General features: G+C 36.9%; 1 protein-coding gene and 1 non-coding gene across 2 annotated transcripts; one reads left to right on the plus strand and one right to left on the minus strand.

Annotated features, from left to right (window-relative positions):
* Window positions 1-219: 219 nt before the first annotated feature.
* Window positions 220-2,693, minus strand: ASML2 (activator of spomin::LUC2). Its single transcript, XM_016314057.3, has 4 exons — window positions 2,058-2,693; window positions 1,226-1,363; window positions 907-1,083; window positions 220-580 (listed from the first exon to the last, which is right to left on the minus strand). Exons 1-4 carry the CDS (start codon window positions 2,544-2,546, stop codon window positions 497-499), a joined length of 888 nt encoding a protein of 295 aa, XP_016169543.1. The 5' UTR covers window positions 2,547-2,693; the 3' UTR covers window positions 220-496.
* A 15,678-nt stretch (window positions 2,694-18,371) lies between these two features.
* Window positions 18,372-18,475, plus strand: LOC148548585 (small nucleolar RNA R71). The gene has a single exon (XR_015898405.1). It is a non-coding gene; the product is annotated as a small nucleolar RNA R71 (small nucleolar RNA).
* The last annotated feature ends 7,713 nt before the right edge of the window (window positions 18,476-26,188 follow it).

The following is a 26,188-nucleotide window of genomic DNA, read 5'->3' on the forward strand; positions in this document are numbered from 1 at the left end:
AGAAATTGACTAATTGAAACAGTAGTGTTTGATTTGAAGAGATTGTGATGACTTATAAGCTAGCTAGCTAGGTTTATGTATTGGAATATTTTTGTGTCTACTCAAACGTAAAAGCCTTAGTCTCTTTCACGGAATATTATATCTCAATCAACACAAGTATCTAGTCAAACTAGACCCATATAGAAGAAGAGTTCCGTAACAAAGTAGATGCCTATGAAATTAACATGGAAGCAATAATATTATCATTAATTATTGATAATCTACATAGCTATGCTAGCTGGTTATACTGCCATGCATAATTAGAGTTTACAACTACGTGATTAATTATCAAAGAAAAATTAGCAAATATAGTTATAGTGAAATTTCTCTCTCTCTCTCTCTCTCTCTCCACTAATTTAATTAAACCCTCCCTAGAAAAAAAAGAAAAGAAAAAACACCATACGTGCTTGAAAAGCAAGGGTTAATTATGTTGAATCATAGTAATGCTAATTAAGCTCTACATGTCTTCTGGTGAAGAGTGAGATAAATAGACCAAACTTGCCATGGCTTCTTGCAACCAATCCTCCTCATCATTCTTTAACTGCCAATAATAAAAAAGATTAGATTATTGTTAATTTCAACTTTTAATTATGACATGCCACAAATTATTATTATTATTATTATTATTATTATTATTATTATTATTATTATTATGACAGATTGATTAGTGAATGAATTTAAAAGAGAGCTAATTATCAGGGAGATATTGAAACATTTTATACATAGTTCATGGATAAATTTAAAATCATTTAAAATAAAATTAATTTTAAATGTTAATTATGTCATGTATATATAGATTCTCTTTAATTCTCACATACATATCCGTATTAACAGTACATAACAGAGAAAGAAAAAAATGAATGTTACCTGGAACTGGATTGATTCACCACCATAAAACTCTTCTTTCAAATCATGATGATGATGATGATGATGATTCTCATTCTTCTTTGTAGCCATGTCTTCCTCACATAACAGCTCATTGTTCCTTGCAAACCTTCCCCGAACTCGAACTCGCCTATCGGCTAACGTTTTCCGGCATGCATACTATACATAGAACAATTAATAAATCAATAATGGTTATTGCTTTATAATTGAAAATTTTTAAGTCTAAAAAAATTAATAAATATATAAAGAAAAGGGACAAGCGTGTGTATGAAAAAAGCTGAGAATAATTATTAGAAGAGACCTTGATGGTTTTGTTAAAGTTTCTTTGATTTCTTTTCTTCAAATATCGGAGAATCCTTTCCTTCCTTTCTTCCTCTGAGTACCTTCCTACCTTTATGTTAGGTTCTTCAATTGCTGGCATTTGATTTCCTTGAATTCCCTGTCGCATAAATTTCAAAAGATTTAATTAACATTTGATCATTAATTAATTAAACACCATATATAAGATCACTGAATACTACTTAAATTTGATAAAAAGAACTTTAAATTAAAATACTCTTTCAAACATGAAGTGAGATATTATTTTAATTTAAGAAACTTAGTTCTAGCTAGAAGAAAAATAATATCTTAAACTTAAAGAAAAACATATGTATCATATGCTAATTATTGTTTTGTAATAAAAATAATTTAGCTCAGTGCATAGTTAACATCATGCCATGCACTGTCCCTTCCAACCAAGGTTTTTAATTATGATTAGATCTCCACTCTGCACATCAACGAAAAGTGAAAAAGTTGAAATTTTAAATTCAATAAATTGGCAACCGCAGTACACCAATATTGTGCTCGCAACTATAATTTAAAAGGGATACTCATGTAAATTGTTTTGATGTAAAATTAATGGTTAAAAATTAATAATTTATAATTTAATTAAAATACTAAATTATCTAATATTTTTCAACTGACAACATCAAACGAAAATAGCCAATGAGTTATAATTCAAATGACATAGTCTCCCCATACTCATCTAAAAGGTGGCGGATTTGAGTCTCTCTATCTTTGATAAAAACAACATCAAACAAAAATATACTCTCTGTATCCAATTCAAAACAAATATAAGTATGCATATTGCGTACCCAATTCTCTCTTGTAGCGTTAGAATAAGTAGGCTGTTTAATATCCTCCTTGAAACCACAACATTCTTCTCCAAAATTGCCAAGACCAGGCCGGTAGCCGCTGCTGAAGTCTTGAAATCCGGCAGTGGCGCCGCCATAGAAGCCCATTTTACAGTCAGAGATGGCCGGCACAGCCATATCGGATGAAACACCACCACCGCCAAGTTGCTCCGCGAAACTTGGCACTGCCCAAGAAGAAGAATTCATGGTGTCACAATCAAGTGCTTCATTATCAATAATCAAAGAGTTGGTGATGTTGTTGTGGTTGTTAATGAAGAAGCAATCTTGGCCACTACCCCATATAGCGAAATTGTCCATAATGATTGATGAAGCGTTGTTGTTGTTATTGTTGGGTGCATGATAAGGAAAATCAACAAGATCGGTAGTGAACGTGTAGTTTGAATAGAACTGATGATGAGGGATTGAAGAAGCCATAGTAGAGAGGGGCATTAATGGAATTTTTGTTTCTCTTGTTTATTATTTTTGGCTGTGGATTTTGGGATATTGATTATTATGAACGCGAGGTGTTTGTGTTTGTGTTTGTTTTGGAGTTTTTGGCTTTGTGGCTTGGGATATTGTTATATAGTTGTTGATGTCTGTTAATGTGCGTGTGTGTGTGTATTTATATAGAGAGAGGGGGTATTATTGTGAAAGTGTGTGTTAGTGGGTTGAGGCAAGTTGTTGAGGCAAGTTGCAAAAGCTATAATTAGTAAAAATGGGTCATTATTAGGCAAGCTTCGAATTTTGGATAGAGAAAAAAAAAATTAACAAACTAGTCAGCTAAACTATTGTGGAGCTTTGTTTAGTTTCTTATATATATACTAAATTTAAATCACAAAATTAATTATTAATATAAAATATATATTAAAAATAAGTCAAATAATATATATATATATATATATATATATATAAATACACCTTAATTTTTTTGTGTATCTATATATAGAGAAAATGTTTAAAAAAATAATTTTATAATTATTTTTTTTATAAAAGAATTGAAATTCTATCATTATTTTTGTCCTCATAAAATTTTAGTGATTTTACTACCAGACAAAAGAAATAAGTTTCTTTATAATTAACCTTAAATTCAACTCCAAAGAAGAAAAACCTTAGTTCTTGGAATAGTAACATGATTTCATGACTTCTGCATTGCTACTACTGTTGTGTGTTTTGAAGCTTCTTTACTTGGGTTTGTTTCAACTTAGAAACTGTAAATTAAGTGGGCAACATAGATATTTTATATGGAGTTTTTATGGATAGCTCTATTAATAAAAAATAATTACAAAATTATCTTCTTTTAAGTGTAGTATATTTTTAAACTTTTTTACGAAATATTTAATTGTATATTTTCTTTCAACTCAATAATCGCAAGTCTTAATTTATTTGTATAAATAAAAAATTGTGGCCTTCAAACATTTCTCATACACAAAAGCAGTAATTTATATAATATCAACATATATGTATAGAAACGAGATCAAGTTATTTAATAACTAATCTGAAAAAGAAATCTGCATTACAATTCTGATCAATTTAGAAAGTAAAATAGTTGCATAGTATAGATTGAAAATAAAATAAAATCGACAAAAATATTAACAAATTTTATTGATTTTATTTTTTAAATTGATCTAAATATATTCTAAACACCAATTATTTAGTTATCTAATTGCTTCATCTCGTTGTCACTATAAGCGAGAATTTTGTTTATTGTATAAACTAGATAAGTGAAAAAACTATATTTATACATATCTTATTTGTAATTGAGATTGTAATATATAGCATAAAAATATAAATGATTTCACATTTGTATACATGAATAAATATTATATTGTTCTGAAAATAAGAATTAGGGTTTAAGCGGAGAGGGAAAAGGAAAGTGAATATGGAGAATTATAGACGACTTCATTAATTATTGTGTTATCCTATCCAAAGAACATGAAAAAGGAGTTATTTATAGCCAATGGCTCAATTTCTAACTGACTCAACTAGGTTACATTTATAACTAACTATATCGATTCAAATATTAAAATACGGTTACAATTTAAGGCATTCATAACAAATATATTTATAACACTCTCCTTGAATGTCCCATGATAAGGAATAATGTTGGGGTTTAAGGATTTAATACATTCAAAGTAATAAAATCATAATGGAAGGGGGGACAAGAAAAGAATGCCAACAAGAAAAGGAATTTATTAGCATAAAGAGACACAGTGGAAATATAAAAGATAGATAAAGGTTTTCCTACAAGACCTCTAAGATACCTGTTCTTAGCAATCTAGGTCACCGGAAATGATTCCCTACTAGACCTTCAAAGAACTTGTTGTCCTTGACAACCTAGATCAGAGGGATGAAAATTGAATCAATCAATCTTCTCCATGCAACAAGCGAAGCAAATCACTCACCTTACTTCTCACACAATAAAACGTGCTTAAAAGCAACTAAGGAAATTTTTATTCATCAAAAGTTATGTAAATTGTCTCACCAGAAGGAGTTTAAATAGACCCCAAACAAACTAGCTAAAATATAAGATAAGATAACTAATTTAAATCAGATTTGATCTTATTGGATTAGATCAGATTTGATTTAAATTTTAAAATCCTAAAGATATGATAACTAATTTAAATCAGATTTGATCTTATTAGATTAGATCAGATTTGATTTAAATTTAAAATCTCTAAAATACTACTAAGCAAATCAGAAGTAATTCAAATCTTACAACAAACTCTAACAGCAAAACAAATAAAAATAAATTACTAAAAATTCGAAAATTAATAAAAATTATGCCTCCCATCGAATTTAAAAAGCTTTATTGGGCTTCTTGTTGTCTTGCCTTAGCCCAATGGGCCTTATGAATTGTTGCCTTTTCAACACCACTGTTTTTATTTTTGAGACGGACTCTTGGTCTTCTAGATGTCCAAGACTGGCATGGCACAATTCTTGTAGAATTCAGATCCTTGAATATGACAAGATTATCATTCCGTCCTTTAGCTCTAAGATGACGAAAATGCCCTCTTGACCACGTATCATTCTCTCCCTCTTCAAAAAGATTCGTCCTCGAATCTTGCATGAGATGCTCTTCGTTCCTCCAAGGAATCCAAACCCAATCTCCAGGTTTAAATACCATGGTTTGATGTGTAACACCCTAACTACCAAAGCTCACGCTTCCGGCTACGCAACTCTGACAGCTCGGACATTACGACGACACTTATACTATTTAATACTAAAATATGAGCCTGTTTGAAACTTTAAACCGCAACACCGCTCCCAACAACACTTTCATCCGATAACATACATCCATAAATACCATACAACTTACAAAACTCATAAAGAGTACATCCGTATATATATACAAATATATATATAAATAATATTACAAACATAATCCAATACAATTCCTATCCCTCTTACAGATTATATCAAGATAAAGGCGAGGGTACAATAACCATAACTAAAACAATACAGAGTATCACAACAACAATTAAATAAGCTCTTCGTGACTTCTGCGCCCATATCCTGAAAGGGGAAAAATGTAGGGGGGTGAGAACATCATCCTCGAAAGGGTTCTCAGTAGAGGGTTTTTGGGAATTACTGTAATAGGATACGTGAAGATAACCGCACCAGTGATTCATAACCGTCTTATGCCTCTTTTCAAAAACAACGGTTTACAATGAAAGTAAAGTCGGAAATTTTTTCGGAAAGAAGAACCGTTCAATTCTCAAAAACTCAAAAGCCTTTCAAAACGGTTTATCTATGCGGAACCAAAATAGCCTTTCATAATTTTATTCCAAACCAGAAACACAAAACCAAAATCAACCATCAGTTCATCTCTTTCCAACCACGGCCCTAGGCCCAAACAATCCAACCAACAACCAATCACCACAATCCAACAGAGTCCCAGATGCAAACACAGATAGGAAGTTCAAGCACAAACAAACAGTTATTACAAGTAGAACAGTTAGCAATTAATCACATAGGCAAACCAAGTATAATATGCACACCCAACTAATGTCACACAAATGCATATGATGCATGCCTGTCCCTAGTGGCTGATGATATCATCTGTCGGTTATAGAGCCAACCCGACAAGTCCTGGTAGCTAACCATTGGACTGTCCCTCTGTCGTGCATTCCCAACTCGAGTTATACTCATCATAAACTTGATCATAATCATGATCCATATCCATCACCCTCACTGGTGAATATTTATCCATCACCATCACTGGTGAATATTTATGGGGGCGAGCTCATCCGGGCCTTTCACAGTGCCCGGCCACACTTACGACATAGGGTCAACAGAGTATCAAGTCTCAACCTGGAGCACGTGGTGGCTAGCCACTGCTACTACCCAGGGAAACTCGTATCTCAGATAGTGGAAGTGCAAAATCACAATTATCAATATCTCAGCACATATGCATTCATTCTCAGCCATGGATCAACATCCATCTTAGCCATCCGACTCACGGTTCAATCCAGAACCAGCCAATATTGATAAATCATACACAGCCATTCCGGCTCACGGTTCAATCCAGAACCAGCCAATATTCATAAATCATACATAGCCATTCCGGCTCACGATAAAACAGTACTTCCACATTCAAAATTATCAAATTCATGAAATCGGCATTTAAGCCATAAATCACTTTCTCAATTCATTTCACTTTGAATACAGTTTCAACTCTTTTCAGCCTTGGCTTTAAAGATCTCATTTCTCAAATCATCTCAGGCTCATAAGCCACTTTTACTCAAGGTAAATTCCCCTTTTAAAAACAATGCCACTCTCGGCATACTCTTTCCAAAACTTCCATAATCATGGTAAGTTAAAAGCCTCTTTGAGATATTCAAAATCACCCATCCAACAATGAGATTTTATAATAAAAGTTTCTCGGCAGAGTCCCAAGTCTTTAGGGGAGAATAACATAACTCATTTCGCCAAATTCATTTAAAATCATTAAAACATTGGCTTTCCGATTTGAGTAATAAAATAGGATCTAAGTCAAACCGAGTCACGTAATCATTTACTTCTTTCAAAGCCGTTTCCTTTACCTAGGTAAAACCAGCTTCAACCCCCATGATAAATTCTAAAGCATTTCGACTGTTCAAAATTGTTTTAGTCTTGCAAAAGTTCAGAATTCAAGGAGCACTTAAAACCTTTCTCAAACATTTCAAAAATGAAACTTGTCAATAGTCATTCAGGTTCTTTCAAAGCCATTGAAACTTCTTTAATTGAAACCCCCAAGTCAAATTCAAAGGCATAAACCCTTTTCACGTTCAAACAGCTTTAAAAACACAAGTTTCACCTAAATAACTTTCTCTTGAAAGAGATACAATGCCTTTCTTAAGAAGCAAGACTAAATTACAATTTCCCCTTTTGCTAACTCATTTCAAAAGCATGAATCATCCTTTTCTTGATAATTCAAATAAAATAGTAGAAGTCTTTAACTCATCATTCTCCAAACAACATTTCAATAAAGACTCGGATTTTATAGAAATTTCGGCAGCACCTCCCCTAAAACTTGGACTTTGCCACCCGGTTCGGGTCCCAACTAAACCGTTCCACAATCCTTTTCAACAGCCCAAAATCCAAAATCAGTTCAAGGCAAGCCAAATCCAACAACCATCTCAATTCCATATTCCAAGAAAACCGTTTCAAAAATCAAATCATTATCAGCCGAGTAAACTCATTTCTAAAGTTTCAAAGAAACGGTTCAACAATAGTCATTTATCAAACCAGACCATTAAAGCAAGCCAGGCTGAATTCAAGAGTGTATTCTATTTTTTTCACATTCTCAAGAAAATCCATTCAACTCAAATCGATTTCCAACGAATTAAAATCGATTTCAAAGCTTTAAAAGAATCAATTTCAAAAGCATTTCGTTTCACAGGGCCACACAACAGTCGAGTTAATCCAACACCCATAATCATACAAAATAACCAAACAATACATAGGACTGATACAATCACCAAATACACATCCTCACATCAGTACCCATATGTAATAATTCCAATATACAAAATATAGTTTTCGGAAAGCGCCCCTACCTCAAAACGCAATTCCATAGCCTAAACGCGTCACATAATCCTTTCCGCCTCGACCCGAGATCAACAATCAAAATCCCGGCAGCCAAAACCTCGGTTCCAAGCCACTTTCGCAACAGTCTCAACAACTCTAATCGCAACATACAACAACCAAAACTCAATCGTATAGCAATTAACGCCACAAACCTCAGCGTATGATAACAGAACAGTAACAAAAGGCTTTTCAAATCGAAACACTTACCGAACCGAAGGAGAAACGGCTGAACCGAAATGGCGGCGGTCTCCGAGCCGGTTCGGCAGCAGCCCGGCAGCCACCTCAAGCGGCTGCGGCGACGAATTCCAATCACGAAAACTGAAGCCAACACGTAGTGACTATAGTATTCCCGGAATTCAAAAAGGACAGAAACCAAAATTGAAACCTTTACTGGAAGAATGGAGCAGCAGCTCCGGCGGCGACCTCCTGCAGCAACCACACCGTTTCCTGGCAACCAGAGGCACAACGAGGTTTCTTGGCGGCAGAAACGGCGGTGGCTGGGCGCGGTTATGCCTCCTCTCCTCTGTACGATCCGGCGGCTTCCCTCTCGCCGGCACAAAGCGGCGGCATTGCAGCAAGGAGCACAACGGCGGTGCGTAGACCGGCGACGACCCCCAGCAGTGGCGCCGGCGAACCAATCGCGACGGAGGCAGCAGCAGCTCAGACCACGTCTCTCTAGTCTCCGACGCGATCTCTCTCTCTCTTCCACCGATGGTGACGATGACGGCAAGGACAGAAGTGGCAGCGCGAACACCACAATAGCGGCGGCGAGCTAGTCAGCGGCGCGAGTGACGACGAAGACCCTACGTTCGGCCTCTCTCTCTCTTCGGCGTCGCTCTCCCCCGGTGACCCTCCTGCGTGCGACGCGACGCGACAGGGACTGGGTGCTACTCTTCAGCATCGCGCCTTCTCCCTCCTCTCGGTGACAGAGGCGCGCCACATGGCTCCATGGACGGACAGCGATGGCGGCGCGGATTGGGTAGCGACAACAACGTGGCCTCCTTCCCCCTTTCTTCTCCGATCTCCTCTACTCCCCCTCAGATTCCTCTTTCTTTCTGTTTCTTTCTCTGTACCGTATGTTTTGTTAGGAAGGGGAAACAAGGGCGGCTGCTGTTAGAAGGGAGAGGCTGTAGCAGTTGTGAGGAAACCGGGTCATGGGTTATGGTTTTAGGGTTAGGGTTTCATTTCAAAAATTAGGGTTAGGGGCATTTTAGTAATTTCAGATGAAATTGGGAATAATGTAGTAATTGAAACCCAAATTAAATCCAACACTAATTTTATATAGAAAATACTATTTGCTCACCAATTTCACAAATTATTTTCAATAAAATGCCCAAATCTAAAAATTAGAAATAATATACTTAATTTCTTCATTTTCCAAAATAGCAGTAATAATATTTAAAATATTACTTATCTAATCCAAATCATATAAAATCCTTATTATTTCATAACTATCAACCTTATACTTTAAATATAGAAAATAATTCAATGATTATAAAATTGGATAATAATCATAACTTATCTCAAATCTAATAAATCAAAACTTGCCTTAATTATCTTTAATAAAATAATCTCTGAAATTAAGGCTATAAATAACTATATGATTTGAGACTTGATCATAATAAGACTTTTCAAAGATTCTGGGTCTTACATGATGACTCTTCTCTATCCACTGAATTGTGGCTATGTCCTTCATGTGTGCAAGTTCAATCTTTCCAACTATAGTTTCACCATATTGTCCAAAGTGGGCAATTTGTCTTCCTTTCTTTTCATCCATATTAATGCCTCCATAATTGATAAGTGAATCTACAAAGCCTGGGAAAGTTGATATAAAAACACTAGGAATTTTGTGGTTAGATGTATGAGTAACTAAGGATTCCATGGAATTCAATGATACTAATGCACTCTTGTTTAAGTTATAACTTTCTGGATCTCCCTCACAAGTGTGTTTATTGCTCTCAGTTTCTTTGTCACTCATTGACTCCTCTCTCTCACTATTCTCATATTTTCTCTCAAAACTCTCACTTTCAATTAAACATTGATCCTTTTCACTCAAACACTCACCTTCTTTCTCTGTTTCTGTTCTCTCTGAATTTTTAAATTTCTCACATCCTAAGAACCCAGTTGAGAAAGTTTGCACTTTTGAGTCTTCCAAGGACACATCACCCTTGACAGCATACTCAACAAATTCTTCCATCTCTGGCTTTGAAGAAGAGTGAAAGATAGGCGTAGAAGAAATCCTCTTGTTATAGCGATCTCTCATTTGTTGCACCTGCTCCCAGCCAATGGCCAATTTGACCAAATCCTCCATGGTTGCGTAATGGTAACGTTAGACTTTATCTGCAAGTTCTTCACGTAATCCAAACAAAAATCGTTCCATAAGAACCTCAGGACTCCTTTTAATATTAGCTTTTCCCATTAAATATAAAAATTCCGTGTGGTACTCCATTACTGATTGTGAACCTTGTTGCAACTTACAAAATCTTCCAAAAAATTCATTGTGGTATGATGATGGCACAACTCGATTTCTCATGTGGTATGATGATGGCATAAACTGCCTCCTCATGATTTTCTTCATCTTCTCCCAACTGCAAATTGGGCTCTTTCTGTACCGTCTTCTAGATCTTCCTAATTCAGTCCACCATATACGGGCAGCATCGAAAAAATTGGCATGTACTAGTCGAACCTTCTTTTCCTTTGAAAGGATGCAATTTGTAAAAATCGACTCTACCTTTCTTTCCCAATCGAAATAAGGTTCAGGATTGTTCCTCCCTTTAAATGCAGGGATTTTTAATCGAAAACCCTTTTTCACATATGAGATTCCGTCATCATCACTATCGTAATACTCAATCATTTTTTTTGTTTTTTTTCAGACACTGACTTAAAGATAGAAAAATTGCAAAAAAAAATTAAAAAGGAATTTTTTTTTGTTTTTTTTTTGGACTCTAACGTGAATTTACATAGATTAAAGAGAAAAAAAAAAGACTAAACAAGACCCATGGAATGTGTGGATAAATAAGAATTTACCTATGACCTGGCTCTGATACCAGATGATAAGGAATAATGTTGGGGTTTAAGGGTTTAATACATTCAAAGTAATAAAATCCTAATGGAAGGGGGGGACAAGAAAAGAATACCAACAAGAAAAAGAATTTATTAGCATAAAGAGACACAGTGGAAACATAAAAGATAATGCCAACACTCGTGAGTTTGAAACTCGTCACAGTCATCCCTTCCCAGATCCTACTCGAAATACCACAGACAAGGTTTAGACTTTCTGGATCTCAAAAATACTGCCAATTGATTCTAGCCTAAACCACGAAGACTCTGATCTCACGGAATGGAAGGCTCGGTTGTCAGGCGAGGCAACCATGCGTCATGAACCAGGAGGCTAAGAGATACGCACTCAAGCTATTGCAAGTAGAACGGAAGTGGTTGTCAGGCACGCGTTCATAGGTGAGAATGATGATGAATGTCACGGATCATCACATTCGTCAGGTTGAGGAACGAGTGTATATCTTAGAGAAGAAATAGGCTTGAGTTGAATAGAAAAACAATAGTACTTTGCATTAATTCATGAGGAACAGCAGAGCTCCACACCTTAATCTATGGTGTGTAGAAACTCCACCGTTGAAAATACAAAAGTAATGAAGGTCTAGGCATGGCCGAATGGCCAGCCCCCATAAAGGTCTAAGATAGCATAAAACTAATCAAAGATCGCTCAAAATACAATTGCAAAAGGTCCTATTTATAGAGAACTAGTAGCCTAGGGTTACAGAAATAAGTAATTAATGCAGAAATCTTCTTCCGGGCCCACTTGGTGTGTGCTTGGGCTGAGAATTGAAGCTTTCACATGTAGAGACTTTTCTTGGAGTTAAACGCCAGCTTTTGTGCCAATTTGGGCGTTTAACTCCAGCTTTCATGCCAGTTCTGGCATTTTGACGCCAGAATTTTTATGCTAAATTGGAACGCCGGTTTAAGCCATCAAATCTTGGGCAAAGTATAAACTATTATATATTGCTGGAAAGCCCAGGATGTCTACTTTCCAACGCAATTGAGAGCGCGCCAATTAGGCTTCTGTAACTCCAAAAAATCCACTTTGAGTGCAGGGAGGTCAAAATCCAACAGCATCTGCAGTCCTTTTTCAGCCTCTGGATCAGATTTTTGCTCAGGTCCCTCAATTTCAGCCAGAAAATACCTGAAATCACAGAAAAACACACAAACTCATAGTAAAGTCCAGAAATGTGATTTTTATTTAAAAACTAATAAAAACTAACTAAAATATACTAAAAACATACTAAAAATAATGCTAAAAAGCGTATAAATTATCCGCTCATCACAACACCAAACTTAAATTGTTGCTTGTCTTCAAGCAACTAAAAACAAAGTAGGATAAAAAGAAGAGAATCTACAATGAATTCCAAAAATATCTATGAAGATCAGTCTTAATTAGATGAGCGGGGTTATTAGCTTTTTGCTTCTGAACAGTTTTGGCATCTCACTTTATCCTTTGAAGTTCAGAATGATTGGCATCTATAGGAACTCAGAATTTAGATAGTGTTATTGATTCTCCTAGTTCAGTATGTTGATTCTTGAACACAGTTACTTTATGAGTCTTGGCCGTGACCCTAAGCATTTTGTTTTCCAGTATTACCACCGGATACATAAATGCCACAGACAAATAACTGGGTGAACCTTTTCAAATTGTGGCTCAGCTTTGCTAGAGTCCCCAATTAGAGGTGTCCAGAGCTCTTAAGCACTCTCTTTTTGCTTTGGACCATGACTTTAACCGCTCAGTCTCAAGCTTTTCACTTGACACCTTCACACCACAAGCACATGGTTAGGGACAGCTTGGTTTAGCCGCTTAGGCCATGATTTTATTCCTTTGGGCCCTCCTATCTACTGATGCTCAAAGCCTTGGATCCTTTTTATTTTACCCTTGCCTTTTGGTTTAAAGGGCTATTGGCTTTTTCTGCTTGCTTTTTCTTTTTCTTTCCTTTTCTTCTTTATTATTTTTTCCGCCACTTTTTTTTCGCAAGCTTTTCACTGCTTTTTCTTGCTTCAAGAATCAATTTTATGATTTTTCAGATCATCAACTAACATTTCTTTTTTTTCATCCTTCTTTCAAGAGCCAACAATTTTAACATTCATAAACACAAATTCAAAAATATGCACTGTTCAAGCATTCATTCAGAAAACAAAAAATATAGCCACCACATCAAAATAATTAAACTATTTAAAATTTGAAATTCATGTACTTCTTATTCTTTTGCAATTAAAAACATTTTTCATTTAAGAAAGGTGATGGATTCATAGGACATTCATAGCCTTAAGGCATAGACACTAAGACAATAATGATCATGTAATAAAGACACAAACATAGATAAACATAAAGCATAAAAATTCGAAAAACAGAAAATAAAGAACAAAGAAATTAAAGAACGGGTCCACTTTAGTGATGGCGACTAGTTCTTCCTCTTGAAGATCTTGTGGAGTGTTTGAGCTCCTTAATGTCTCTTCCTTGCCTTTGTTGCTCCTCCCTCATGGCTTTTTGGTCTTCTCTAATTTTATGGAGGAGGATGGAATGCTCTTGGTGCTCCACCCTTAGTTGTCCCATATTGGAACTTAATTCTCCTAGGGAGGTGTTGATTTGTTCCCAATAGTTTTGTGGAGGAAAAATGCATCCCTTGAGGCATCTCAGGGATTTCATGATGAGGAATTTTCTCATGCTCTTGTCCATGAGTGGGATCTCTTGTTTGCTCCATCCTTTTCTTAGTGACGGGCTTGTCCTCATCAATGAAGATGTCTTCCTCTATGGCAATTCCAGCTGAATTGCAGAGGTGACAAATGAGATGAGGGAAGCCTAACCTTACCAAAGTAGATGACTTGTCTGCCCTCTTGTAGAGTTCTAGGGATATAACCTCATGAACTTCTACTTCCTCTCCAATTATGATGCTATGGATCATGATAGCCCGATCTATAGTAACTTCAGACTGGTTGCTAGTGGGAATGATTGAGCGTTGGATGAACTCCAACCATTCCCTAGCCACGGGCTTGAGGTCATGCCTTCTTAGTTAAACCGGCTTCCCTCTTGAATCTCTCTTCCATTGAGTGCCCTCTTCACAAATGTCTATGAGGACTTGGTCCAACCTTTGATCAAAGTTGACCCTTCTAGTGTAGGGGCGTGCATCTCCTTGCATCATGGGCAAGTTGAATGCCAACCTTACATTTTCCGGACTGAAATTTAAGTATTTTCCCTGGACCATTGTATGCCAATTCTTTGGGTCCGAGTTCACACTTTGATCATGGTTCTTGGTGATCCATGCATTGGCATAAAACTCTTGAACCATTAGGATCCCGACTTGTTGAATGGGGTTGGTGAGAATTTCCCAACCTCTTCTTCGAATCTCATGTCGGATCTCCGGATATTCACCCTTTTTGAGTTTGAAAGGGACCTTGGGGATCACCTTCTTCTTGGCCACAACTTCATAGAAGTGGTCTTGATGCACCCTTGAGATGAATCTCTTCATCTTCCATGACTCGGAGGTAGAAGCTTTTGCCTTTTCTTTCCTCTTTCTAGAGGTTTCTCCGGCCTTTGGTGCCATAAATGGTTATGGAAAACAAAAAGCAACACTTTTACCACACCAAACTTAGAAGGTTTGCTCGTCCTTGAGCAAAAGAAAAAAGAAAAGAGTAGAAGAGGAAGAAATAGAGGAGATGGAGGGGGTTTAGTGGTTTGACCAAGGGGGAGAAGTAGTGTTTATGATGTGTGAAAATGAAGGAGTAAAGATGGGTTTATATAGGAGTGGAGAGAGGGGTAGGGTTCGGCCATGTATGGGTGGATTTGGGAGGGAAAGTGGTTTGAATTTGAATGGTGGGGTAGGTGGGGTTTTATGATGGATGGATGTGGATTGGTGAAGAGATTATAGAGAAGAGTGTAGGATTTGATAGGTGAGGGTTTTTTTTTTTGGGAAAGAGGTATTAAGGTGATTGGTGAAGGGTATTTGGGAAAGGTGTGAAGAAGAGAGAGAGAGATGAGGTAGGTGAGGATCCTGTGGGGTCCACAGATCCTGAGGTGTCAAGGATGTCTCATTCCTGCACCATGTTGGCGTGTAAACACCCCCTTGATTGCCAATCCTGGCATTAAACGCCAGGTTGCTGCCCATTTCTGGCGTTAAATGCCAGCTCTGTGCCCCTTTCTGGCATTAAACGCCAGTAAACTTCTCCTCCAGGGTGTGCTATTTTTAATACTATTTTTCATTATGTTTTTACTTTTTTAGTTGTTTTTGTGACTTCACATGATCATCAACCTACAGAAAACATAAAATAACAATGGAAAATAAATAGATATAATAAAATTGGGTTGCCTCCCAACAAGCGCTTCTTTAATGTCAATAGCTTGACAGTGGGCTCTCATGGAGCCTCACAGATACTCAGAGCATAATGATGGCCTCCCAACACCAAACTTAGAGTTTGAATGTGGGGGCTCTATTTGACTCTGCATTGAGAGAAGCTTTTCATGCTTCCTCTCCATGACTACAGAGGGAGATCCTTGAGCTTTAAACACAAGGGAGTCCTCATTCACTTGAAGGACCAATTCTCCTCTGTCAACATCAATCACAGCTTTTGCTATGGCTAGGAGGGGTCTGCCAAGGATGATGGATTCATCCATACACTTCCCAGTGTCTAGGATTATAAAATCAGCAGGGATGTAGTGACCTTCAACCTTTACCAAGACATCCTCTACAAGTCCATAAGCCTGTTTTCTTGAATTGTCTGCCATCTCTAGTGAGATTCTTGCAGCTTGTACCTCAAGGATCCCTAGCTTCTCCATTACAGAGAGAGGCATGAGGTTTATACTTGACCCCCATGTCACACAGAGCCTTCTCAAAGGTCATGGTGCCTATGGCATAAGGTATTGAGAATTTTCCAGGATCCTGTCTCTTCTGAGGTAATCTCTGCCTAGTCAAGTCATCCAGTTCTTTGGTGAGCAAGGGAGGTTCATCCTCCCAAGTCTCATTACCAAATAACTTGGTATTTAGCTTCATGATTGCTCCAAGGTACTTAGCAACTTGCTCTTCAGTAACATCTAAATCCTCTTCAGAGGAAGAATACTCATCAGAGCTCATGAATGACAGAAGTAAATTCAATGAAATCTCTATGGTCTCTGTATGAGCCTCAGATTTCCATGGTTCCTCATTAGGGAAATCCTTGGAGGCCAGTGGACGTCCATTGAGGTCTTCCTCAGTGGAAATCACTGTCTTTCCCTCCTCTATGCATTCGGCCATGTGGGACGTGTTTATGGCCTTGCATTCTCTCTTTGGGTTCTCTTCTGTATTGCTTGGAAGAGTACTAGGAGGGAGTTCAGTAACTTTCTTACTCAGCTGACCCACTTGTGCCTCCAAATTTTTAATGGAGGACCTTGTTTCAGTCATGAAATTGAGGGTGGTCTTGGATAGATTAGAGACTACAGTTGCTAAGTCAGAGTGGCTCTGCTTAGAATTCTCTGTCTGTTGCTGAGATGATGATGGAAAAGGCTTGTTATTGCTAAACCTATTTCTTCCACCATTACTGTTGTTGAAGCCTTGTTGAGGCCTTTGTTGGTCCTTCCATGAGAGATTTGGATGATTTCTCCATGAAGAGATCCTCCAGCAGAGCTGTCCAATGACATCTTGGACAGTTCAGACAGACCATCATAGAAGATACCTATGATGCTCCATTTTGAAAGCATGTCTGAAGAGAGAACTTTTGCGTGATGTAGAATTCAGAATGAATTCCCGTTGTAAGTATAGCTTCTAAACCAACAAAAGTCCTTTCTTACAAACGTTTTGGTTGTCACAAGTAACAAACCCCTTAAAAATTGATAACCGAAGTATTTAACCTCGGGTCGTCTTCTCAAGGAACTGCAGGGAGGTATGTTCTTATTATTGGTTATGAGTTTTATAAATTGGGGGTTTTGAGAGTAAGGAACAGGTAATTTAAATGACAAGTAAAATAAATAAATAACTATAAAATTAACTTTTGGCAAGGCATGAAAATTCGGAAGTCCTATCCTAGTTATTCTTTTGAGAATTGAAGTTAATCCCACTTAGTTAACCCTTACGAAAGCAAGAGAAAGTTAAGTGAACTAATTAGTTAGATTTCCCAAGTCCTAGCCAACTCCTAAGGAAAGACTAGAGTTAGTGGAATTCAATTCAATTAGCAAACATAACAATCAATCACGATAAGTTTAATAACTCAAGAATTTCTAGTTAATCAATTAAAGCCAAGGATATGAAAAGCTAAATAAGAATTATAAATCTAAAATACCTTAATTGCATTAATAAAAGGAAATTAATCCAAACATAAAGAGTTCATAAGCTAAATTGATAAAATAAATAAAACGGACATTGAACCTGGAACTCGGAAGAAATTGTAAGTTGAAATAATAAAGTTGAAATAATAAGAAATCCTAATTCCTTTAAGAGGAATCCTAATCCTAAATCCTAAGAGAGAGGAGAGAACCCCTCTCTCTAAAAACTACATCTAAATTATGAAAAGTGAATTATGGAAGACTTCTTCATGAATGGATGCATTCCCCCACTTTATAGCCTCTAATATGTATTTTCTAGGCCGAAAACTGGGTCAAAAACAGCCCAGAAATCGCCCCCAGCGTATTCTGGTATGTACAGGTCGCGGGAAAGTGATGCGGAAGCGTCGTCCACGCATTTGCGTGGATTGCGTTTCTGCCAGGTCACGCGTCTGCGTGATCCACGCGTTCGCATTGCCTGGCTTCAGAGCAGCTATGGGAAATTATATATCAAATCGAAGCCCCGGACGTTAGCTTTCCAACGCAACTAGAACTGCATCGTTTGGACCTCTATAGCTCAAGTTATGACCGTTTGAGTGTGAAGAGGTCAGGCTGAACAGCTTAGCAATTTCTTCAACTTCTTGTATTCCTTCAACTTTTTGATGCTTTCTTTCCATCCTCTGAGCCATTCCTGCCCTGTAATCTCTAAAATCACTTAATACGCATATCACGGAATCGAATGAGAATAAGAGAGGATTAAAGTTAGTAATATAAAGGCCAAAGAAGCATGTTTTCAATCATAGCACAAAATCAGGAAGGAAAACGTAAAACATGCGAATAGTATGAATAAGTGGGTAAAGAGTTGATAAAAACCACTTAATTGAGCACAAGATAAACCATAAAATAGTGGTTTATCAATGTCAGAAGGTCATTTTCTGATCAGTTGCTTGTATCTTTCCCAAGCTTCATAGAGGGATTCACCTTCCTTCTGTCTGAAGGTTTGGACTTCCACTCTAAGCTTACTTAATTTTTGAGGTGGAAAGAATTTTGCCAGAAAAGCACTGACCAACTTTTCCCAAGAGTTTAGGCTTTCCTTAGGTTGTGAATCCAACCATATCCTAGCTCTGTCTCTTACAGCAAAAGGAAAAAGCATAAGCCTGTAGACCTCGGGATCAACCCCATTGGTCTTGACAGTGTCACATATTTGCAAGAATTCAGCTAAAAACTGATGAGGATCTTCCAATGGAATTCCATGAAACTTGTAATTCTGTTACATTAGAGAAACTAATTGATGCTTAAGCTCAAAGTTGTTTGCTCTAATGGCAGGGATAGAGATGCTTCTCCCATAGAAGTCGGGAGTAGGTGCAGTAAAGTCACCAAGCACCTTCCTTGCATTGTTGGCATTGTTGTTGTTTTCGGCTGCCATGGCTTCTTCTTGTTTGAAAATTTCTATTAGGTCCTCTACAGAGAGTTGTACTCTAACTTCTCTTAGCTTTCTCTTCAAGGTCCTTTCAGGTTCAGGATCAACTTCAACAAGAATGCCTTTGTTCTTGCTCCTGCTCATATGAAAGAGAGGAGAAGAAAGTATGGAGTTCTCTATGTCACAGTATAGAGATTCCTTGAGGTGCAGAGGAAAAGAAGAATGGAAGGAGGAGGTAGAGAGGAGAAAATTCGAACTTATTGAGAAGGAGTGAGTTCAAATTGCACATTGAGGAAGAGAGGAAAGAATTTTCGAAAATCAATTAAAAAGATTTTAAAATAATTAAAAGAAATTTTGAAAAATTAGTTGATGATTTTCGAAAATTGAAATTGAGAAAGTAGTTAATTGATTTTGAAAAAGATTTTGAAATTAGAAATAAAAAAAATATGATTGAAAATCATTTTTGAAAAAGATATGGTTGAGAAGATATGATTGAGAAAATATGGTTTTAAAAAGATATGATTGACAAACAATTAAAAAGACTTGATTTTTAAAATTAATGCCTTGGATAACAAGAAATTTGAAAGATATGAGTCTAAAATTCAATTATTGAACCTTTCTTAACAAGGAAGAAATCTTTGAATAAAATCACTAATTGTTAGCAAGGATTTTCGAAAATAGTAAAAAAAATGGAAAGGATTTAATTTTGAAAAGATTTGATTGAAAAGATATGATTTGAAAAAGATTTGATTTTGAAAAAGTATGAAAATTTGAAAAAGATTTGAATTAAAAACAAAATCTTCCCTCTAGTGTCCTCTTGGCGTTAAACGCCCAGAATGGTATCCATTCTGGCGTTTAACGCCCAAAATACTACCTTTTTGGGTGTTTAACGCTCAGCCAGGTACCCTGGCTGGCATTTAAATGCCAGTTTTCCTTCCTCACTGGGCGTTTTGAACGCCCAGCTTTTTCTGTGTAATTCCTCTGCTGCATGTTCTGAATCTTTAATTCTCTGTATTATTGACTTGAGAAGACATAATTTTGAAATTTTTTTTAGAATTTTTACTGATGAGAAAGAAAAACAACAGAGTGAAAATAAACATGGAAAATCAAGATCAAAACAAATAATGCATGCAAGACACCAAACTTAGAAGTTTGTATACTAGGGACAATAACAATTTGAAAATGCATATGAAAAACAACAAAACACACAAAACAAGAGAAATTAAAGATTAGAGAAATGAAGTCATCAAGAACAACTTGAAGATTAATGAAGAACTTAATGCATAAAATTTCAAAAAATGCAAGGAATTAAATAAAACATGCAGGACACCAAACTTAAATTATTGACACTAGACTCAAACAAGAAACACATATTATTTTTTTTATGATTTTGTAAATTTCTTTTTTTGTAATTTTTCGAAAATTATTTGAAAAAGAAAAACAAGAAATTTAAAATTCTTAATGAGAATTTCAGGAATCATGTAATGTTAGTCTAAAACTCCTGTCCAGGAATTAGACCTGACTTACTAGCCAGCCAAGCTTTCAGTGAAAGCTTCGGTCTAAAACACTAGACATGGCCAATGGCCAGCCAAGCTTTAGCAGATCATTACGTTCAACAGCAAGATTGATAAAAATTAACAAACTCTTGTGATGATAAGTTGAAACCTCGGTCCAAAAGATTAGACATGGCTTCACAGCCAGCCAGACTTCAACATATTATCATGAAACTCTAGAATTCATTCTTAAAAATTCTGAAGAATAAAATAGAATTTTGTTTTTTGAAATTTTGAATTTTTTTCAAAAATAAAAGTTAAGAAGCTTTAACATAAAATAAAATTACCTAATCTAAGCAACAAGATGAACCGTCAGTTGTCCAAACTCGAACAATCCCCGGCAACGGCGCCAAAAACTTGGTGTACGAAATTGTGATCATCAATGGCGCCAACAACTTGATACGCACAATTGTAATCTCAACTCTTTATTACAACTCCGCACAACTAACCAGCAAGTGCACTGGGTCGTCCAAGTAATAAACCTTACGTGAGTAAGGGTCGATCCCACGGAGATTGTCGGCTTGAAGCAAGCTATGGTCATCTTGTAAATCTCAGTCAGGCAGATTCAAATAGTTATGAAGAATTGATAATTAAAAGATGAATAAAATAAAGATAGAGGAATCATTCATACTCCTATTGCGTATGAAGATGCTTTGTCCCTCCTGAACCTCTACTTTCCTATTGTCTTCATCCAATCATTCATACTCCTTTCCATGGCAAGCTTATGTTGGGTTTCACCGTTGTCAATGGCTACCTCCCGTCCTCTCAGTGAAAATGGTCCAAATGCGCTGTCACCGCACGGCTAATCAGCTGTTGGTTCTCAATCATGTTGGAATAGGATCCATTGATCCTTTTGTGTCTGTCACTATGCCCAACACTCGCGAGTTTGAAGCTCGTCACAGTCATCCCTTCCCAGATCCTACTCAGAATACCATAGACAAGGTTTAGACTTTTCGGATCTCAAGAATGCTGCCAATTGATTCTAGCATATACCACGAAGACTCTGATCTCACAAAATGGAAGGCTCGGTTGTCAGGCGAGGCAACCATGCGTCATGAACCAGGAGGCTAAGAGATACGCACTCAAGCTATTGCAAGTAGAACGGAAGTGGTTGTCAGGCACGCGTTCATAGGTGAGAATGATGATGAGTGTCACGGATCATCACATTCGTCAGGTTGAAGAACGAGTTTATATCTTAGAGAAGAAATAGGCTTGAGTTGAATAGAAAAACAATAGTACTTTGCATTAATTCTTGAGGAACAGCAGAGCTCCACACCTTAATCTATGGTGTGTAGAAACTCCACCGTTGAAAATACAAAAGTAATGAAGGTCCAGGCATGGCCGAATGGCCAGCCCCCATAAAGGTCTAAGATAGCATAAGACTAATCAAAGATCGCTCAAAATACAATAGCAAAAGGTCCTATTTATAGAGAACTAGTAGCCTAGGGTTACAGAAATAAGTAATTAATGCAGAAATCTTCTTCCGGGCCCACTTGGTGTGTGCTTGGGCTGAGCATTGAAGCTTTCACATGTAGAGACTTTTCTTGGAGTTAAACGCTAGCTTTTGTGCCAGTTTGGAAGTTTAACTCCAGCTTTCATGCCAGTTCTGGCATTTTGACTCCAGAATTTCTATACTCACTTTTAACGCTGATTTGGGCCATCAAATCTCGGGCAAAGTATAAACTTTTATATATTGCTGGAAAGCCCATGATGTCTACTTTCCAACGCAATTGAGAGCGCACCAATTGGGCTTCTGTTGCTCCAGAAAATCCACTTCGAGTGCAAGGAGGTCAGAATCCAACAGCATCTACAGTCCTTTTTCAGCCTCTGGATCAGATTTTTGCTCAGGTCCCTCAATTTCAGCCAGAAAATACCTGAAATCACAGAAAAACACACAAACTCATAGTAAAGTCTAGAAATATGATTTTTATTTAAAAACTAATAAGAACATAATAAAAACTAACTAAAATATACTAAAACATACTAAAAACAATGCCAAAAAGCGTATAAATTATCCGCTCATCAATTCCCTACTAGACCTTAAAAAACTTGTCATTGACAACTGATGTGCTTAACTCTTGTTGATATAGAATTTCCTCAATTGAATGAATTCTCGTTGCAAGTGTAGTTCTAGACCAACAAAGAGTCCTCACATACAAACATTTAGTTGGTTGTCACAAATAACTAACCCCAATGAAAATTAACCGAAGTATTTGGACTCCGGGTCATCTCCCTAGGATAACAATGTAATGCTTAGTTATTGGCTATGAAGGGGTAAAAAGGAGGTTTTTGGTTCATGAGATGACAAGAGAATAAATTTAGCAAGTGAATAAAGGAAATAAGATAAAGAACTCTTGGCTAAGACTTGGGTAATTGAGATCACCATCCTTGTCAACAAACCGAATATTGATAATCATGAGACGCCAACCTATTAAGTCTACTTCCCAAAAGCTTTAAGTACGTAACGCTTACTCCTATGCTTGAAGTACGTCAAATAGATTTGATCACATCCACCCTTAAGTCCTAACCTACCTACTAATTAACTTAGTAGTGGGTTAGCGTCAATGGGTTTCAAATTGATCACCATGGGTTCTCAAATCACCAAATCTATCATACCCAATGACTCAAGATTACCCAATTCCCTTGGCTTAGGCCAAGAGTTGACAAAACTACTCAAAAATTAAAGAGAGCATTTCATCAAACACATAGAGTGTAATAAAAGTAAGCATCATAAATTGCAAGAATAATAAAATCTAACAACTATTAAGTGCAAGAAAAGTAAGATCACAACTCAATTCATCAATAAAAAGAACATCAACACTAAATTGCATTAAAAACAAATCAAATCCAACATGAATTCATCATCACAAAAGAGAGCAAAACAAGAAATTAACATCACAATTAAGAAGACCAAGATGTAAGAATGAGAAATTATAAAAGAGACAAGATGAGATCAAGTAATTGAACTTGAATTTAAGATAATCTACCCTAATCCTAACCTAATTCTAGAGAGAAGAGGGAGCTTCTCTCTCTAGAAAACTAACTAAAGGCTCATGTTGGCTAAACTAATTGCTCCCCCTTTGCTTGGACTTTAATTCTACATGAAATACACTCAGAAACAAGTTGGACTTGGGCTTGAGCAGCTCAGAAATTGCCCCCAGTGTTTTGCCTTCAAGTGGGCCATGTAAGAGTATTGGCGCATGCGCGCCATGTGTGCGTGCGCGTCGATTGGCAATTTCTCCATCCGCGCGGAAGCGGCATGTACGCGTGCGCGTCCATGGGTGAGATCTCTTTTGCGCGTGCGCGCCTTGTGCGCGTGCACGTCCTTTGATGTACTCCCAATCTTTGTTTCTTCATGCATTCTCCCCTTTGTTTGCTTTTCTACTCACTTCTCCCATCCAATACTTGCCTTATAACCTGAAATTACTCAACACATACATCAAGGCATCGAATGGAATTAAAGTGAATCAAAATTACCAATTTAGGGCCTAAAAACCATGTTTTTACACTTAAGCGAAAATCAAGGGAGAATCATAAAACCATGCTATTTCATTGAATAAATGTGGAAAAAGGTGATAAAATTCCCTAAAATAAGCTCAAGATAAATCACGAAATCGGGGTTTATCAAATCTCCCCACACTTAAACTAAGCATGTCCTCATGCTAAAATCAAGAAGAAGCAAAGGGTATTAACATTTATTCAATGCAACTACTAAATGCAATCTATCTATATGCAATCTATTTACATGATGTAATGGCTTAGTCACAATAAATCAATCTCCAAGAATACACATACAAGCACAAGGGCCAAGATGTTAGCAATCAAGCAAACCACAATTGGATTGAATCATTGAAAGGGTTCACAAACTTGCAAGAAAAGATGATCATGGGTGGAAACATATAATTGAGCAATTGAACCCTCACCGGATGTGTATCCGCTCTAGTCACTCAAGTGTATGGGGTTGATTCACTCAATTTTCCCCTAATCATGCTTTCCAAGATTTGTTTTTTCATCTAACAATCAACAATTATTTCATGCATGCATACAAATATCAAGAGGACTTCCCATAGGTTGTAATGGGGCTAGGGTCAAGGTAGGATGCATATGGTCAAGTGAGCTTGAAATTTGAATCTTTGATTAACTTAAACTTCCCACCTAACCTATGACAACCTAAACAATTCTAAACAAGCCTAGCTATCCATTCTTCACTTTTCACACACTCATGCATTTCTTTTTGATTACCACACATATGTATTGAATTTATGAAAACTTAAACTTTGGGACCCTTTGTTCCCTTTTTGCTGCAAAATAAATTTTTTTTTCAAACTAAAATATATACAAGAACATCATTGCATATGGTTTACATATGATTAATACATGAGTATGTACCCAATTCCTAAAAATTTTCAATAAAAATATAAATACACTTTTATCTCTACCTAATGTACCCAACCTTCCCAAAATCAAGTAATGAACACTCTCACTAGCCTAAGCTAATCAAAGATCCAAACAAGGGACATTTGTTGTTTTTCACTTAAGCTTGTAATGTGCTACAATTATGAACAAATGGGTTAAGCATAGGCTCAAAATTGGATAACAATGGAAGATAAACGGTAGGCTTATTTGGGTAAGTGAGCTATTTGAACAATGGCCTCAATCATATAAATGCATGTATACACAAAGTAATGGACATAAAGAATCAAACAAATCAAAGATTACAATCATAAGAAGAGAATGATGCACATAAGAATGAAAATAAGTTGTTATATATGATGTAACCACACAATTAGGCTCAAATCTCACATGCTTGTGTTCATCGCTCAAAACATGATCCACAAGTATATAATTCAAGCAAGTTCTAAAAGAATTTTTCAACCAATTAGGTGGTACCCTAAAAATGAATTCCTTGAAAAATTTCATCATATTGACTAAGCTTATTCTAATGCAATGTTGTGATTTAGAAAATTTTTTAAAAAAAGTTTCCTAGTTTATCCCTTCTTCAATCAAAACACAATTCTTATATAAAAAGGGTCAACTAGATTTTTAACAATCCATAACACTTTTCTAGTCACAATAAAAAATCTAAGATGCAAAACATATATATATACTAAAAGTGTGCAATTATCAAAACAAGAGCATCTACAATAGCAAATATATACAGTCATCCCAAAATGATCTAAAATATAAAGTGCAAAATAAAATAAGGTAGCAGAAAACATAAATAGATGTCCGAAAGTTCACCACATCAATGTAAACACCGGTCACGAACGGTGACCTCCCCACACTTTAGAATTAAGCATCGTACTCGATGCTACTGCTGAAGCTCAGGATGGGGGTCAACAATCGTGCCGGGCTCCTCAGGCTCAGGCTGTAGAACTAGGACTGGCTGCGGCTCTGGATGTGGCTGTGGATCCTCATGGGGCTGCTAGACCTCGGTGGTGGTCTGTGTCTCTAGAGGTGCATCCTGATGAATCGGCTCCTCAGCCAGCTCCTCCTTCTGATCCTGCTCGTCGGAAGTTGGAGAGTCCGGGAGCGGCGGTAGGTCGATGCCCTGTGATACAAATACCTGGTTGATGCGATCGAGACGTCGCATGACACGACGCTCGAAGCGCTCCATGAAGCGAAGAAGGTGCTGCACCAACAGATAAGTCGGCTCAGGTACTAGTGGTGGTGATGGTAAGGATGCTGCAGCTGCTGAAGTAGAAGGGGGTCCTGTGGCTGCTGCTGACGATGAGGGCTGAGCTGCCTCCTCCACTGCTCT

Source organism: Arachis ipaensis, chromosome B8, assembly GCF_059453495.1.
Source record: "Arachis ipaensis isolate K30076 ecotype BB chromosome B8, ASM5945349v1, whole genome shotgun sequence".
Classification (NCBI taxonomy): Eukaryota; Viridiplantae; Streptophyta; class Magnoliopsida; order Fabales; family Fabaceae; genus Arachis; species Arachis ipaensis.